General features: G+C 39.5%; 1 protein-coding gene across 1 annotated transcript in view; it reads left to right on the top strand.

Annotated features, from left to right (window-relative positions):
- The first annotated feature begins 1,778 nt into the window (after positions 1 to 1,778).
- Positions 1,779 to 19,351, top strand: part of nol10.L (nucleolar protein 10 L homeolog) — a 58,529-nt gene continuing 40,956 nt past the window's right edge. The window contains 11 exon segments of the mRNA NM_001089268.1: positions 1,779 to 1,941; positions 4,984 to 5,029; positions 5,565 to 5,663; positions 8,502 to 8,579; positions 10,003 to 10,040; positions 10,530 to 10,666; positions 15,761 to 15,826; positions 16,068 to 16,128; positions 16,432 to 16,517; positions 16,905 to 16,983; positions 17,352 to 17,501. Of these exon segments, the coding sequence (NP_001082737.1) occupies positions 1,876 to 1,941; positions 4,984 to 5,029; positions 5,565 to 5,663; positions 8,502 to 8,579; positions 10,003 to 10,040; positions 10,530 to 10,666; positions 15,761 to 15,826; positions 16,068 to 16,128; positions 16,432 to 16,517; positions 16,905 to 16,983; positions 17,352 to 17,501 (906 nt within the window). The 5' untranslated portion in view covers positions 1,779 to 1,875.

Here is a 19,351-nt window from a genome sequence, read left to right as displayed (position 1 = left end):
TGTCTTGATGCCAACCAGTGGACTATTTCTGCATGAAGTTCACCTGTTCTCCTTGTACTCTGGTTTACTCCTGCAGATAAAATTGAGACTTACCGTTGCGATCTCCAGCAGGCCCTCCGCGCTGCGACGTGATCTCTGGCGGGCACCAAGGGGGAGTGGACCCTGGTACAATTGCACCCCCTGCTCCCCTGGTAGTTACGCCACTGCAGGGTTCAATAACAACACACCATCTTGCTTTCCATACCTCCCAGCATTTGAAAAACAGAAAGAGGGAGAAAAAGATCTGCCGCTGCACAGCGTGGCAATTTTTTGACCACTCCCATTTTGTGGCCACACCCTCTAAATACCACATCCATTTTACAATATTTTGCAAGTTATGAAAAGTTTCAACACTGCAAGTCAAAGTTCCCCAAGAGACCTACTTATCTTAAATAGTTAAAATTCTATCTTTGCTTATCTTAAATGGTTACAAATGTATCTAAGTCAGTGATCCCCAACCAGTAGCTCGTGAGCAACATGTTGCTCTCCAACTCCTTGGATGTTGCTCTCAGTGTCCTCAAAGCAGGTAGTTATTTATGAATTCCAGGCTTGGAAGCAAGTTTTATTTACATAAAAAAAGTTATTGTACCAAGAAGAGCCTCCTGTAGACTGCTATTCCACATAGGGGCTACCAAATAACCAATTACAGCTCTTATTTGGCAACCCAAGGGACTTTTTCATGCTTGTGTTGCTCCCCAACTCTTTTTACATTTGAATGTGGCTCACAGGTGAAAAAGGTTGGGGACTCCTGATCTAAGTGCACCTGCCGAGTATTCTGAGCTCTCTGCCTAAAGCCTCTTATTTCATTACATTTCATAAACCTTGTATCTTTTTCTGGCTGTTCAGTGCAGGAGATCAAAGAGAAACTTGCGACATTTCAGGACTGCTGGTTGAGCTGTCATAATCGGGACTGTCCCGCGAAAAATAGGACAGTTGGGAGGCCGGTATTTATTTTTGCAGAAAAGGTGGCGACCTTAGCCGGTGGGTGCATGGTACATCTCTGTAGATAGGGTTGCCGCCTTTTCAGGAAAATATACCAGCCTTCCTATATAGTTATCTTTTTTCCCTATTAATAACATTGTAATCAACCATCATTTTTACCGGCCAGGTGGCAACTCTACCTGCGGATCATTCAATATAATAATAATGGAATGTGCCCATATATTTGATAAACTATCTTTGGAAAGTGCTGAGGAATATGTTGGCACTAGGCCCGGACTGGCAATATGTGGGTTGCGGCAAACGCAAATGCCAGAGGGGCTGCTGTAAGATGCCATAGACAGTCACTATTTCTTGGGCTGTTTGGGCCTCTGTGTACTTGCAGCAATTTGTTTTTAACTTTGAATCCCAATATATACCTGGTTGGCACAAAGCAATTAAAGCATAATACACTAATAATGTGAATGATAAAAACATTGTCTATAAACTAATATGCAATGTTATGGCTGTATAAATGATGAGGGCACAGAATCCCAACTCAGAAGCAGTTTTTTAGGAGATTAGGGCATAAACCTATTTGGGGAGGGCTCTTCTGATCTAACTCAGATTTTGGCGGGTTTCACACATGGGCATTGGTTGCTATTAACGACTGAGTAATTTTGTACGACATAGCCACAGAAGATGGGTACTATACTAAGGCGTAGATGACAAGAATGCAATTATTCGTCCCACGACAACCACAACATGGCGGCGCCATCCACTGTCTAACGACCTCTTTCCTGTTCCGTAACCACGAGACCCGGAAGTACCAGGAAGCGATACCACGTGTGTTGGTGTGTTGGGCAGAGCTGGTTTTTGGGGGTATGTAGAGATCTCAGCCCCAGGTTCCCCACAAACATGCAGGTCTCAAATGTGAACGACGTGAAGATTTATAATCTGAGCTGCGGGAAGTCTCTCCCTGAGGTAAGAGTCGAGCTTGTCCCTTATCTACAGCACTCGAGCTATTCGGTGCCATGGGACACTCTCTCTGATTGGCCTGCCTGTATCTGTGCCACCTTTCCCTTTACTTAGGAAATGATCATGTTTGTGCTCTTTGCACTGTTGTTATTGACTCCTGAAACAATGTAGCAGCGGCCAGCTAATGAACAGATATCCACGAGCACTGACTTTTTCTGTACAGTTTCAAGAGTCAGACCCAGAGAATGGAAATCAAACATGGGATCTGACACTTAGCATTGGGCCATGAGCATGTGGTGTAGCTGAAGTCTAACTTGAACCAAATAGTGTGTTTTCTGCCTATTCTTTTAATAAAAAAAACACAAAAGGGTATTTGTTTTGTTTTTCCTACACTATCCCCCCCTTTAATCAGTTTGTTTAAATAGAAATAATTAGGTCTATGTAATAAAAGGCACTAAGTTTGCCCAGGAGCAGAAACCTATACCAACCAATCAGAAGGTAGCTTTTACTGGTCTCTTGTTTAAAAGCATTCTACTTATTATTGCTATGGGTTACTGCTCCTGGGCAAACTTAGTGCCTTTTATTACATATGGGGGAATGACCCTTGTACAAACAAACCTCTCCCTTTCCCAAAAATGCTTCTTGTTTCTCAGTCTCAGGGGCAGCAGCACAGTTTTGTCACCTGTATCAGTTCCAGCTTATACAAATGGGAATACTGCCCCTTAAACCAGGGCTACTTTAAAAAAGCCCAGTAAGGGATGTGTGCTATTGGTCAGTGACGTCCATGAAATGTTTGTTTTTCTATGTATGTATGTATGTATGCATAACTTTATTTTAAAGCACTGTTAATTAGCTGCAGCACCGTACAATGCATACAAGTGAAATATAATATATAAAAGTACACACAGGGAGGACAAGTTACACAATAAATATAATAACTATACACAGTACACAGAGATCATATAAGGTCACAGAGTTTAAGGGGATACTGTCATGGAAAAGCATGTCTTTTTCAAAACACATCAGTTAATAGTGCTGCTACAGCAGAATTCTGCACTTTCAAAAGAGCAAACAGATTTTGCTATATTCAATTTTGAATTCTGACATGGGGCTTGACATATTGTCAATTTCCCAGCTGCCTCCAGTCATGTGACTTGTGCTCTGATAAACTTCAATCACTGTTTACTGCTGTACTGCAAATTGGAGTGATATCACCCAGGGGCGATCCTGGCCCCTCCGCCGCCTGAGGCAGCAGCCTCAACCCCCCCCGGGAAATTCATTCTTAAAGTACCAGGAGCTGCATTTTTGCTGCCCCTGGTACCTAGTGGGGCACTGCGCCTGAGGCAACAGCCTCAACTCTCCTCATTGGCGAAGCACCCCTGATATCACCCCCTCCCCCCCAGCAGCCTAACAACAGAACAATGGAAAGGTAAAGAGATAGCAGTTCCCTAACACAAAATAACAGCTCCCTGGAAGAACAGCACTTAATAATAAAAGCCAAGTCCCACTGAGACTGATTCAGTTACATTAAGAAGGAGAAATAACAGCCTGCCAGAAAGTGCAGGCGCAAGTTACATGACTGGGGCAGCTGGGAAACTGACTAAATGTCTAGCCCCATGTCAGATTTCAAAATTGAATGTAAAAAAAATCAGTTTGCTCTTTTGAGAAATGGATTTCAGTTCAGAATTCTGCTGGAGCAGCACTATTAACTGACGTGTTTTGGAAAAAACATGTTTTTCCATGACAGTATCCCTTTAAGTGCTATGTGATAAGAGCCAGAGTAGGAAGGAGGTCCCTGCCCTGTAGAGCTTACAGTCTAAGGCACAAATTGTAGGGGAAAAAGTGCACAAGGTAAAGGCATTGTCCAATAGGTACCAGAACTAGAGGAAGATTGAGAGAGGATTCCTTATGGAACAATTCAGGGATGGAGTGAAGAGAAGGTGGCTCTGAGAGGTGGAACGTACGAAAGAAGAAATGTAGTGAGGAGCAGAGGAGTGTAGGGCTTTGAATGTTAGTAGTAGGGTTTTATGTACAGGTATGGGATCCGTTATCCGGGAACCTGGTATCCAGAAATCTCCAATTTATGGAAAGGCTCTCCCATAGACTCCATTTAATGCAAATAATCCACATTTTTTAAAATGATTTCCTTTTTCTCTTTAATAATAAAACTGTAGCTTGTACTTGATCCAAACTAAGATATAATTAATCCTTATTGGAAGCAAAACCAGCCTATTGGATGTATTTAATATTTACATGATTTTCTAGTAGACTTAAGGTATGAAGATCCAAATTATAGAAAGATCCTTTATCCGGAAAACCCCCAGGACCCGAGCATTCTGGATAACAGGTCCATACCTGTACTATCCTTTGCTTTACAGGCAGCCTTTGTAACGATTTTAGTTGGTGCTAGACAGGTTCCCTCTTGGGAGAGAGCAGGAGGATCCTGATAGTAGAGTTTAAGATTGATTGGAGAGGTGGGAGTCAGGAAGACTGGTTAGTAGGAGATTGCAATAGTCTAAACAGGATAGTATAAGTGCATGAAGTATTGATTTGGCTGTTTCCTGTTAAAGAAAGGGTGTATCTTGGATATATTGTGAAGGAAGAAATGGCAGGTTTGGGCAATATTAGAGAAGGAGAGAGAGACTGGTCGAAGATGACGTCCAAGCAGTGTGCTTAATTAACAGGATTAATGGTCATGCCATCAGTTGTATTAGTGAAAGGAAGAGATGGGCTAGGTTTTGGGTGGGAAGACATGCGTTCAGTAACGAAGAAAGCATCAGCCGAGCTTTATTAAATACACCAGCCACTTAAAGAAAGTGCTACAGGCAGGCACGGCTGAGCAGCCATCAGAGACCTAAATCAGGGATTTACAATCTGTGCCCCTTCAGCTGTTGTTGTATTAAATCTGGTTCTCCTACTCCTGTTGTTGAAGAAAGGCCTAGGGAGAGCTGAGGTTTGTAGTTCTCAGACTGAAGTCAACATCTCTCTAGTAGAGCATTTTAGATTTGTCTGTTTTTGTGATCATTTTATTTTTGTCTTCTATTCTAGTGGTTATCTGATCGCAAGAAGAGAGCTCTACAGAAGAAGGATGTGGGTGAGTAGCGACATTTGTATCCTTTTGGGGTGGTGTGATCCTCTCTCTCTTCATGCTACAAGTTGGTCTCTAACGTTCAGGCTTTATCTCTATCCTGAATTCCTACATTACATCTTCCGGTGCATATTGATCCCCAGCACCAAGATATTTCCAAGTAACTCCTCTTGGTGAATGATGTTTTTAAAACCCTTTGATGTGGATGGTCTGGTGATATATTCCTTGGTGTGCTACTTCTTACTTTGTATTATTTGAAACTACCTGCTACTCAGCAACTCTTTTAATTTAAATGATGTGGAAACAGGTACGGCTGTACTTCCGGTAGTAAATTTCAAACTCTTATTGACAATGTGTTATTAAATGTTGTGCAGCATATATATATGTATTACTGCAAGTACCTGTATCCACATTATTTAGTTAATATTTGTTCACTTACCCTTTCGGACAAAGGCAGTGGTACAGGCAAAGGAGAGACTTTTTTTGTTACCAGTCCTCATTACACTTGTGTATTAATCATATATGCTTTCTTGCTCCATAGACGTTCGGAGGAGAATTGAGCTTATCCAGGATTTTGAAATGCCCACAGTCAGTACCAACATTAAAGTTTCCAGGGATGGGCAGTACATTATGGCGGCTGGTAAGGTTTCCCTCCCCTTTTGTTCTTTTTATGAAAATACAGATATTTTGTTTTGAAATATTCGAAGTTCAGTAAGACTCTGTAGTGTATTTTCTCTTTATTATTAGATGTTTGTTCATAGGTAAAGTAATGCCTATAGGTTCTGATGGATAATTCTTTGTGTCCAGGTATAGGATCTATTATTGGGAATGTTTGGGACCAGACAATGGGTTTTGTCTGAATGGGTTTTGTCTGTAATTAATTTGAATCCCTGCACGCTGTCTGCTAAGAAAAAATTGATTAAATTAACCCAATATGGCTGTTTTATGGATATATAGTCTGGAGAGCAGCACACTCATCCCTAGAAAAAGGCAAAAAAGCCCAGGTGCTCCCGCAAAACGTTATATCAGCATAAAGAACACTGAGCACTCAAGTACACAAATCTGTATATGTATATATGTGTGTATAGTAATTTCAAGTGGGCAGCACTTGAAGCTTGTCTTGGGTGCAGGGTAAGTTAAATGAATAATAAAGCTGAAATGACCAGCAACACTGAGTCTTTTGGTGAAAAATTCAGAAGTGTATTAAAAATACATGTAAGGCTTTACATGTATTTTTAATACACTTCTGAATTTTTCACCAAAAGACTCGGTGTTGCTGGTCATTTCTGCTTTATATGTGTATATCTCTGTGTGTGTGTGTGTGTGTGTGTGTGTGTGTGTGTGTGTGTGTGTGTGTGTATAGGACAAAATATGTATCTGGTTAGTATTAAAAACCTCTTAATTTCACTAAAAATAGCTGAGGACAGTTTTGGTGTAATATCTGGGAAAAGCATCCATTGAAATTCACTATAATTATCTGGGACTACAAAAAATGGGTGTAAAATGAGGAAAGCCTAACATCAGGGGATGTGAAACTGAGGTTTCACTGTGTATATAGAATTATTTTGTTAAAATGGACTGTAGGGGTGGCTTTACTGTATTTCAGAGCTGTCTGGATAACAGGTTTCCATATATGGAATTCTGTACCTGAATATTTGCATTTTTGAAGGGAGTGTGAAGTAGAAGGGATCAATTTTACCTGCTACATTTTAGCACAGCTTCCTAGTATTGTTGCAGGGTACAGAGTTGAACAAGTGTCAATAGGATACACTGGGAAACACTGCAGTATAGAACAAAGCCCTAAGAAATGGTTACTCAGATTTGTTAGGGTCTGTTTTACTGGGTCAAATTGCAGTTTATGTGTTGTATGAAGGGACGTGTGAATTCTCCTCTATATAGGTCCGAGTTTGTACATTCAACTTATTAACTTGCCAGGCTGAAAAACCTGTTTTACTCTGTTTTGGGCAAAACCTGACTACATTTTAAAGCAGGGGACTGTAGGTTTTGAGAACTCATATTTTTGTGAAATGTGCTTCTATAGGAAACCTGGTTCATGCATTCAGCCTCTTACAGATCATTATTATGGGGGTGAAAACTCCTACTGTTTTTTCTTGTGTTACAATTTTATAACCGGATGGGGACATGACACATGAGCACAATGGGAAATGCGCCTCAGTATGAAACCAGCTTCACTCTTCCAGTTCTGTTATACTTATTGTCCTGTTTGGGAATAGAGGAGAATAGTATCCTAGCAGAAAACTGATTATCTTAAATAACAAGGCTAGGCTAGAGTTCTTGGAGAATTCAAGGAAATGTTACAGGTAGGGATGGACTGAATCCACTATTTTGGATTCGGCCGAATCCTTTGCGAAAGATTCGGCCGAATACCAACCCGAATCCAAATCCTAATTTGCATATGCAAATTAGGGATGGGAAGGGGAAAACATTTGTTTATTTCCTTGTTTTGTTACAAAAAGTCACACGATTTCCCTTCCCGTCCCTAATTTGCATATGCAAATTAGCGTTCGGTTCGGCTGGGCATAAGGATTCGGCAGAATCATGCTGAAAAAGGCCGAACCCTGGCCGAATCCCAAACCGAATCCTGGATTCGGTGCATCCCTAGTTACAGGTTACAAAATATAATCAAAAGTCAGTCCCTAAGCTTGGTAAGTGACAGCAGCACAGAACATGCACAGTGAATCAGCAGAAAAGAAGATGGGGAGCTACTGGGGCATCTTTGTACAAAAAGTCAAAAAAAGTGCCACACTTACACTGATACACTGATTGAAGCGTTAGGTGCAAGTTTTGTTCCTCTATGCACAGGTTAATTTCACTCCGATCAGTGGTTCAAACTTTTATTTGTGCGACTAGCAAGGCAATGTTTCGGGCTATACCAGTGGCACGAATAAAAGTTTGAACGACTGATCGGAGTGCTGCTGGAATCATTATTTTTACTGTGGCATTTTTACTGCTTAAGGACTAACACATTTGCACCTTCAAGTTAATTTGCCTTAACTTGTTCTTTAACAATACAGGATGGCACACTTCTCTACAAACCCGCAGCATTATTAGAATTTACATTGTAGAATGGTGCTTTACAAGTATTATTTCAGACTGCAGAGGAGTAGATGTGATTGGAGTATCTAGAAGTTACTCGGGGCCACAGCAAATCTTTTTAGGGGCCTCCTAGCCCTAGGAGGGTGATCTATATTGCAAATATGTTTAATTTCTTATAGGCCTTCACTACCCTTGGGCCCTCCATCAGTCACAGGGTGTTATCCACCTATTGTTTCACCCCTGCATGTGCTCGAAAGAACCAAAGTGGTGCTACATTTTGCAGAGCAGACCTAAAGCCATGATACACAATGGTAGTGCTCTATTGGAATAGCACCAATGTTTTATGTATGCAGAGTAGAATGTTGTCTTCAAAGGTTTTAATATATATTATTTTTTTATTTTTGTCTCAATCGTTTTCCAGGAACGTACAAGCCTCGAATCCGCTGCTACGACACGTACCAGCTGTCTTTAAAATTTGAGAGATGTTTGGATTCTGAAGGTTAGAAAAGCAATATATTCTGTTTCAGTTTCACTGGAATGTAATAACAGTATCAGTACTTTGATGCCCATGTTGTTAGTTATAGAGTATGTCAAGTAATGCAGAAGGGTTCTATGTCCACTTATTGGCAAACGGGATGACCGGGAGAATATATATTTCAGTATTCTTACGCTGCTTTTAAAGGAGTTGTTCACCTTCAAACATCTAGTTGTTTTCAGATAGATCACCAGTAATAATGACTTTTTCCAATGACTTTTGTATTCTATATGTTTGACCGTTTTTCTGATATTGAAGTGTAAAGTGTAATTTTTCGCCTTCTGAAGCAGCTCTGGGCTGGGGGGTCGCCGACCCTGTAAACTGTTCTAAATGGATACATTGATACATGTCTTATCTTTGTCCCTGCTGAGCAGAATCCCTGAGTTTCATTACAAGCGGCTGTCAAAATTGATACAATAGTTGCTAATGCTCCAGAGATGCTGCTGAGAAATGTATCAACTAAATGCTGTAAAATTGTAACAGTTCAGAGTCTGCACCTGAATTACTGAGCTGCCAGACTCAAACACCAGAGACACGAACATTCAACTTTAAACTTAGATTTTGAAAAAACAGTAAAAAATAAATAATTTAAAGTAATTGAAAAAAGTCTTTATTTCTGGGGAACAATCTTTAAACAACTGAATTGAAAAAAGTGTTTGGAAGGGGAACAACCCCTTTAAGCAGAATCAGCTGATTAAAGGAGAACTAAACCCTAAAAATGTATATGGCTAAAAAAGCCATATTATAAATACTAATCTTATTGCACCAGCCTAAAGTTTCAGCTTGTCAATAGCAGCAATGATCCAGGACCTCAAACTTGTCACAGGGCGTCACCATCTTGGAAAGTGTCTGCGACACTCGCATGCTCTGAGCAGCAAGATAAGCTAAGATAAGGGGTCGTCGAAAATTATCCAGCAGAAAATGAGATTGGCCTGTAATATAAGTTGATGCTACAGGGCTGATTATTAAATTCTGGTGTTAATTACACTGGTTTCTGTGCTGCCATGTAGTAATTATCTGTATTAATTTCTAATCAGCCTTATATTGTGACATTTCTATTCTATGTGTACTGTATATTGTGAGTGGGTCCCTAAGCTCAGTAAGTGACAGCAGCACAGAGCATGTGCAGTGAATCAGCAGAAAAGAAGATGGGGAGCTACTGGGGCATCTTTGGAGACACAGATCTTTACTGCTAAAGGGCTGTGGTTGCCTTGGCCTGGTACAGAATCCCAAATCATAATGTACAATATTTCTAGCTACTTCTTTAGTTCTCCTTTAAGTCCAAGGTGCCCAAGTACATGCATAATACTATGGCATTGTATGTTCAAATAGTATAGATTCCGTACCCTGTATATTTAATTCTAATGCTTTAACTCTTATTTTCCAGTGATTAAGTTTGACATCTTGTCAGAAGACTATTCAAAGGTATGTCCAAGAGCACCCGTCCCTGTTGGTGAATGCCAGAGTTTTGCTTCTGAATTTTGCTTATTCTAAAACAAAAAATAGTTTTTTTATCTCTGGTTTTAAAGTAGATGTTAAAGTCTGTTTCCTTGTGCTACCTGTGCCTTGGGTGGTAACTGACTGATTCATTAGATCAGGTGACATGAAGTCAGACTTGACCAACATGGCGGCACACGGAGGAAGCTAGTGTTTCTTTGATTCTTAGCAATGCCACATACACAACACTGCATTTCTGAAGCAGAGGAAAAGTAAGGCAATACTACTGCCCTCTGACATTATCTAGTCTCATGGTAAATAGTTCATTATGTTAAACAGGGCGGAAAGCCCCATAGCTAGAGAATGTTGTAATATTAGCTGGTCAGATAATTAAAAGCTAATCCATTTTCTCTGTTACAGACATAAAAAGAATAGGCCAATGTTACAGGCCTAACTTGCTTTCTTTCTCCTCTCCAGATTGTCTTTCTTCAGAGTGACCGATATGTAGAGCTCCATTCTCAGCATGGCCGTTACTACCGACTGAGGATTCCAAAGTTTGGCAGAGATTTCGCCTACCACTATCCCTCCTGTGACCTGTATTTTGTAGGCGCAAGGTAAATGTGGCCTAATGTTCTAATAGGTGGGCACTGTTACCTCAAAGGTCGATGTATTCGTTTCCTTGTAGCAAATATCTGCAGGGGAGATCAGTAATGGCTTTAAAGAATGTCTTGAAAGGGAACTGGGAGTATTCCATTAATGCAGACACTATAGGAGTGTAATATCAGAGGTCGGGTATACAGGAATGGGATCCATTATCCGGAAACCCATTATCCAGAAAGCTCTGAATTATGGAATGACCATCTCCCATAGACTCTATTTTATCCAAATAATTCAAAGTTTTAAAAATGATTTCCTTTTTCTCTGTAATAATAAAACAGCAGCTTGTACTTGAGCCCAGCTAAGATATAATTAATCCTTATTGGAAGCAAACCCTGCTTATTGAGTTCATTTAATATCTACATGATTTTCTAGTAGACTTAAGGTATGAAGATCCGAACTATGGAAAGATCGTTTATCTGGAAAAGCCCAGGGACAGATCCCATAACCTGTAATTGTGTATAATATAGTGAATAAAGTACCCCCTTTTGTAAAATATAAGGATATTATAAGTTACCGAGGAGTTTCATGACCATATAAAAACACAAGGCCGAGTGTTTTTATACAGGTCAGGAAACTCCGAGGTAACTTCTAATATCCTCATATTTTACAACTGGGGGTACTTTATTTATTATAATACACAAGTTTCGGTGAGTCATGTGACAGATATGACATCAGAACTCACCGTTTATAACTGATGACATCAGAACTCACCGTTTATAAGGATATAATTTACAGGATATTCATGGCTTTTGTGTATTATATATGTATAAAGCATAAGTAAAACCTTAAATAAGGAAATGGAAAATGGTAAGGATGCACCGAATCCACTATTTTGGATTTGGCCGAATCCTTTGCAAAATATTCGGCCGAATACCGAACTGAATCCGAATTTGCATATGTATATTTGCATATACAAATAAGGGGTGGGAAGGGGGAAAACATTTTTTACTTCCTTGTTTTGTGACAAAAAGTCACACGATCTTCCTCCCTGCCCCCAATTTGCATATGCAAATTAGTATTCGGTTCGTTCAAGCAGAACGATTGGGCCGAATCTGAATCCTGCTGAAAAAGGCCGATCCCGAACCAAATCCTGGATTCGGTGCATCTCTAGAAAATTGTACTGTAAATATGAGTGAATTTTGTTACAACCACGTCACCTGCTTGTCGGCTTTCAACCATGATCTAGTGGAGGAAGTTGTCAGAAGAAATAAAGAGGCTGGTCTGATGTTCCTCTAGTTAGGAAAAACATTAGAAACCTCAAATAACTTTTCTCATGTCATTCCGAAACAGAAGAAAACCAGACCAAGACCCTTCTCTTTCTCCTGACAATTTCCTCAACTGGTTCATGTTTGGAAACTGACCAGCAAGTGGCACTGTTGTAACAAAATTCATTCAGATTAAACTACAAGTTAACCCCAAAATTAAAATGTGCAGAGTAAAAGTAAACCTTATTCTAAACAACTTTCCAATATCCATTTATTAAACATTTTCAGCTATTTGGAAAACAATTACTATTGAAAGCAGCATTTGCTTAACTTCTGGTTGTTACTTTTTAAACAATGTTGTAAAAGTCCCCCAGCAAAGACAGGTGTGTTAATCAGCTGCCTTGTCTTACATTGTATCGACAGTCTGAACAAACAGGACAGAGAATAGAAAGGGACAGACACTGCTTTCAATAGCAATACATATAACTTAAACACCATAGAAAAATTGTAATGAACGATGAAGAAAGTTGCTTTTTTTTTATTAGGCAAAAAATGTATATTTTTTGGTGTTGAATTTCCCTTTAACAGTACGTATTTCTTTTAAAAAGAATCTTAAAAATGTAACGTAAGTTTGCAAAAGTGCTTATAATAGCGCACTCGTCAAAATTACATTCACTTATTTTAAAGGTTTACTTATTCTATAAGTAATTCTGAGCAGCAACTCCAGCATGGAAAAGACAGCAAACTTTATTTGCACTATAAAAGCAGTAGGTTATTTGTCAGGAGACCTAACACATTTGTGTCTATACACTTTTAATCATAACTTGCCATACAGCCTGTAACTAAGGGATGTATTCCAAAACGCATTAGACCTTCTGAACAAGAAAATGAAGTCTCTAGGCCAGGGATCCCCAACCTTTTGAACCCGTGAGCAACATTCAGACGTAAAATGAGTTGAGGAGCAACACTAGCATGAAAAATGTTCTTGGCTGCCAAATAAGGGCTGTGCCATTTTTAGCCGCTATGTGAATTGTCAACCTACATTGAGACTCTGTTTGGCAGTACACCTGGTTTTTATACAACCAAAACTTGCCTCCAAGCCTGGAATTCAAAAATAAGCCCCTGCTTTGAGGCCACTGGGAGCAACATCCAAGGGGTTGGAGAGTAACATGTTACTCACGAGCTACTGGTTGGCGATCACTGCTCTAGGCTTTTCCATGCTGGAGTTGTCACTCGGAATTTCTTATTATATTGTAATGGAGGGGGATGCTGAGAGGTAAGCACAGTGGTGTAACTAGATATTGCAGGGCCTCACAGCAAATTATTTTTCAGGCCCCCAAAATTTCTAGAGATTGACTTGTTTACCAATATTTATTGAAATAATATTAATTATAGGCCTCATGGGGCCCCTATACCTCCTGGGCCCTCCTGCATCCGCAGGGTCTGCTTTCTCTGTAGTTACTCCCCTGGACAAACACTTGGCTTCCGAATTAGTATTTATGTACTCGGAAGATATCAGCTGTATACGTATGCTGTGAGATTAGAGCGTCTGTGTCTTGTACTATAGTGATATGTTTTGGTGGAAGCAGATGGAAGGGAAACTGGACCATGATCTGCCAGTGAATAGGTCAGAAGCCCCTACTGAAGGGCAGTTCTGGATTATAGAAAGGATTGGAGAGGAACCACAAGAACATTTTTTTGTTCAAACCCTCTTATTGATGTCTTTCTTTTTTTGTCAGGGTGCTCATTATCTTATAAGAACACTGATGTAGTATCCATTCAGGCACAATACCAACAATGTGAAGTACAGTTATGGGATCTGTTTAGGGTTGCCACCTTTTCTGGAAAAAAATACCGGCCTTCCTGTATATTTATCTTTTTTTCCCTACTATTAACCTTAGTTTTTACCATCCAGGCTGGTAAAATACCGGCCAGGTGGCAACCCTAGATCTGTTATCCAGAAAGCTCTAAATTACGCATAGGCCATCTCCCATAGACTCCGTTTTAATCAAATAATTCAATTTTTTTTTTAAAACGATTCCTTGTTTCTCTGTAATAATAAAACAGTACCTTGTATTTGACCCAAACTAATATACTGTATAATCAAACTTTATTGCAAGCCTATTGGGTTTATTTAAAGGGGTTGTTAACTTTTAATATGATTATGAGACAATTTGCAGTTGGTTTTCATTTTTCATTATATTATTTGTGGTTTTCGAGTTAATCAGTTTTTTATTTAGGAGCTCTCCAGTTTGCAGTTTCAGCAATCTGGTTGCTAGGGTCCAAATAACTAGCAACTGTGCACTGATTTGAAATAGAGACTGGAATCTAATTAGGGGAGGGTCCAAATAGCAAAATGAGTAATAAAAAGCGGCAGTAGCAGCAGTAACAATACATTTGTAGCCTTACAGAGAATTTATTTTAGATGTGTCAGTGACTCCCCATTTGAAAGCTGGAAAGAGTCAGAAGAAGAAGGCAAATCATTTAGAAAATATAAAAAAATAAAATAATGAAGACTAATTGAAAAGTTGCTTAGAATTGGACATTCTATATCATAAAAGTTTACTTAAAGGTAAACCACCCTTTTAATACATGATTTTCTAGTAGACTTAAGGTATGAAGATCCAAATTACAGAACGATCCATTATCCGGAAACCCCCAGGTCCCAAGCATTCATGATAACGGGTCCCATACCATACTGCAAATAAATGTAAAACCATTGTTACACTGTAATTAGGTGTTGGGCTCTGTTAAATCTCACCTTAGGGCAGCGGCACACAAGGGGATATTGGGCGCTTTGTGCAATGGGTTCTTAATTAGCCAAAAATGCAGCACTAAAGTGCCCAAAAAACCCTCCCACTGACTTGCATGAAATCCTGTTAAGTTCAGCATGGATATTAAATACTAATTGGAGAAACAGAATCAGAGTCAGTTCTTGTTACATATTTTATTCATGAGATGGTTTCATAAAAGTTCACACCCACGGGGAACCTGTTTATGACATTAAAGACATTTTAAGCATGTCCCAGACTGCTGCAGAATTAGTTTTCACTTGATTATTTAGCAACCTGGAGTTGCACAGAGAAGTATGGAAAGAGAGGATGAAGGTTACACATCCCAACGACTGACTATTGTCTGAGATGTGGGATACAGTATTGACAGAGTGGGATGCAGTGTACTCACCAATAACACATGATTTCTCCCCATGGTGCAATGGAAATAAATCCATCGCCAGTAGAAACTCCGTACTGCTAAAGCATTAAAGGGGGTGGTTGACCTTTAAGTTAACTTATAGTTTGTTATAAAATGGCTGACTCTAAGGTTGTTATTTATAAGTTTTTTTACTATAAGATTTGATTTTTTAGTGGGGGGAAATTAGAGTCTGAAGCTGCAAAAAGTCTGAAGCCGAAATCCACCATCTTAGATTTGCCGAGGTTGCATATAAGTCAATAGGAGAGATCCCTATCCTATTTGGAAGTTTCTGTGGTCTGCACTGCAATCAACCCAAAAATCAGACTATTTTGGACTTTTCGAGCAAAAATCTGAAAAATTCAGGCTTTTTAGGAAAAAAAATCGAGCGATTCGGGGAAAAATCTCTGAAAAAATCATACAATTCAGGTTTGTCCCCAATCCAATTAAATGGTGCTTTTTTAATAATAAATTAGCTCCAATCTTTGGCCTTACTTTTTTTGTTTAAATATTTGGATTTTGATAAGTAACGTTTTTTTAGTTAATTGCCTTTTTCTTCAGACTCTTTCCAGTTTTTAAATGGGGGTCATTGACCCCAAAACACGAACACCCCCTTTAAAAAATTCTGTCTATCTTTTGTTGTTTGTCTTGCAGTTCTGAGGTGTATCGATTAAATCTGGAGCAAGGGCGATACCTGAACTCTCTTCAGACAGAAGCCTCGTAAGTGAACTGATATTTGGCATCTTCCTTTGCCACTAGGGGGTGTCACAATGTTACAAAACCGTATAACCTGCGTATTACATTCATATGCATCTTTCACTGGCGAGTTCTGTATATTTTACTCGCTTTTCCTCTCTTCCTACAATGTTTTGTTATTAAGGAAATGTGTATTATTGTTTTTTGTTTTTTTTGGTTTTTAATGAAAGGCAGGTTTAATATTTTTTTGCTATTCTTTTTCCAGTCAGATTAACGTTTGTGACATCAATCCTACTCACCATTTGTTTGCCGCAGGCACCACCGAGGTAACTTTCTGTTCTAGTTTTTAACTAACCTGCCTTAGTGCATTAGATAACTCAGTGCATAAAACATAGTCTTCTGATATCTGTATAGGAATAGCCCAGTACTATGATCTAGGGATGCACAAAACTAGTCCCACAGCTATTGTAGATTCTGTCTCAGTAGGGGGCACTGGAAGTTGTAGATCTTTAACAGCTCGGGTACTAAAGGTTGCCTTTGCTACTCATGTCTGAAACCTATTGTAAGTGCTGCATGTTTTCCCTTATTTCCACATACTGTAACCTCTGCTGTAATGAAATCCTTTGTAGGGCAGAGTGGAATGCTGGGACCCCAGGACAAGAAGTCGAGTCGGGTTGCTGGACTGTGCTCTTAGTAGTGTGACGGCAGACATGGAGTAAGTATGTCTACTGGATACTAAAGGTCACAATCCGGAAACCAGCCTTTAATGGTCAGAGCACATGCTCAGATTTGGGAAGATTAGTCACCCGGCAACAAATTGCCTCTTCTTCGGGGCGACTAATCTCCCCTAACTGCCTCCCGGCTCCCTTCTGACTGTATTGTCTATAATAATGACAAAAAAAGGCCCATAGCATACCGGGCAAATTCTCTGCTGGCATTTTTTAGCTGCTGCAGGAGCAGCAAATATGGCTTTGCAATCTGTCATTTACTTTAATAAAATATTTCATCTGTGCTGGTTAAAGAACACTGGCGGTGAATATGCCAATGTGCAGAAGGCCTGAACTCTGATGTGTAGACTATAAATACATTGATTCCCTTTCAGGGTAGAAGGATTGCCATCAGTTTCTGCATTGAAGTTTAATGGACCTCTACACATGGCGGTGGGCACCTCTACTGGACAGGTAATTGCAGGATTGCAGTCATCAAATGACATTTCCAGTATTTTGGGGTTATTTTGCAATAGTCATGTGGTACTGTTTGATTAGAAATAATGTGCATTCTTCTGCCATTTATCTTCATACCCTTTTGTAACACAAGCTCATTCGGTTGTGAAACAGACATACACAATTCCTCATCCTGAGAGCAACCATGACTCAGGGAATGGGAATTATGTGGTTGTGAAATAATTTAAATCTTGTTCAAATATCTGATAGCTGCCATATTGTTTGCCTTGGCTGAGTCATTCTTCATATATATAAATATATATCAGTGGTAGGCACATTTTAGTCTTGCATTGCTGACAAGATTTTTTTTTCTCTCCACCCTTAAGGTTCTTTTGTATGACCTCCGCTCTAATCGTCCTGTAATTGTTAAAGACCACCAGTATGGGCTGCCAATCAAATCCATACAGTTTCACAGCGCTTTAGATCTCGTAATATCGGCCGACTCCAGGATCATCAAGATGTGGAATAAAGATAATGTAAGTCCCTTAACATTTTTCTATGAGAAGATGCAAAATTATTGAAAAATAAATTAGCAAGTCAGTCAGTTCCCAAAACCGAAAAAAAGGGGTTTAAAGGGGAAGCTCATCTTTTAAGAAGCATATGCTTTGTTATAGCAGGACCTATTCTAAGCAACTTTCCAAGTCCAACGCAGGGAGAGGAAATTAACCGCCAGAGCATTGCACAGCAGAACAATCTTACACGTACATTTATACAATATCGCACTTATTGTCCTATGTTAATATATCGCATATTGTCCTATACAAATGTAGGGTCAGTCTAACCATTGAGTGTTAATATCAAGGAACAGGGAGCTCTATCAGACTGACATGGCTCCATATTCATATTTTTCTCTGCATCCTCAGGCCAAGTAGATGAGTTTGATAGGGTGGAGGGCTTTGATAATTAAATTGACCCATTGAGTAACCGTTACCCATCCGTTTCATTACTACCAGTTTTTTGGCATAGTAAAAATTCAGACTTTTAAAATGATTTCCTTTTTTCCCTGTAATTTGAAGATAGTACCTTGTACTTGATCCAAACTAATATACAGTATAATTCTTATTGGAGGGAAAACAATCCTGTTTGGTTTAATTCATATTTAAAAGACAGGTAAACTCTCCCCATTAACAATAGCCCCCCTTGACTACCTTCCATCACTCCCTCAACTCTCCCTCCCCACACTGTTTGTTTATTAGACAGAAAGGTGCCCCTGAAAAAAAAAATCTGAGCCTAAAAATGCAGAGCAGCTCAGAGGAGTTCCCCTGGGTCATCTTCTGCCCATTCACATTCTCTTGCCAACATGAAACCTGTGGGAGTTTGTGCAGCTGAAGCCAATTCCTGACTAGGCCCAACTGTGTATGCTCCCGCAGGCTTATTGTCGGCAGAGAGACCCAAAACAATGGGAACAGGTAGAAGATGGCACCAGGGAACTCCGCTGCTCTGCATTTTAGGTTCTGTTTTTTTCAGGGGCTCTTTTCTATCTAATAAACAGGGAGGGAGAGGTGAGGTCGTGATGGAAGGTAGTTAAGGGGGGCTATTTGTTACTAGGGGGGTTTAGTTCTCCTTTAAAGGGCATGTAAAGGCAAAAATATAAAATCCCATTTTTACTTTCTTTAATGAAAAAGAAATCTATCTCCAATATACTTTAATTAAAAGATGTCTACAGTTTTTATCATAAACCTGACTGTATGCAGTGCAATTCCCCCTTCTTTTACTGCTGTGGATAGGAATTGTCAGATGGTCCCCAACTGCTGTGCAGGTAAACGATCATACTTTCAAATGGCAGGGGGAGCCCCCCCACCTTACTTCCCAGAACTCGAGCAGCATTGTTGGATTCCCTGTAGAGATTTGTATCCAGAGACGCAGTGCAGTCTCTATATTATGATTATTAATCAGTCTTGCTGTATTGGCTTCTATGGCAGATATTATTTGACTTGTGCTGTTTTGATAATTTATGACGATCCCTAAGCTTAACCTCCCAACTGAAGCCCATACCACACTGAGCATGTGCGAGTCTTGATATTGCAGAAATGTCTAACAAAGTTACAAGATGACAGCCCCCTGCACCAACTTTGAAAGCATAAATCATTTGTCTTATTAGGCTGCTGGTGCAGTAAGTTCATGTTTATATTTAGTATACATAATACAGCATTTCTAACATTATTCTATTTTAGACTTTAGTTGCCCTTTAATGATTTTTTTTAAGTAGACTTAAGGTATTGAGATACAATTCATGGAAAGAGCCTAGGTCCAAAGCATTTTCGATAAAAGGTCCCATTCCTGTATTTGCTTTCTTATTCTGTCTCTTTCCACCCTGCAACTGAAA

Source organism: Xenopus laevis, chromosome 5L (assembly GCF_017654675.1).
Source record: "Xenopus laevis strain J_2021 chromosome 5L, Xenopus_laevis_v10.1, whole genome shotgun sequence".
In the NCBI taxonomy this organism is placed as follows: domain Eukaryota; kingdom Metazoa; phylum Chordata; class Amphibia; order Anura; family Pipidae; genus Xenopus; species Xenopus laevis.
Note: the sequence above shows the minus strand (reverse complement) of the source record. Positions and strands in the feature narration are given on the sequence as shown.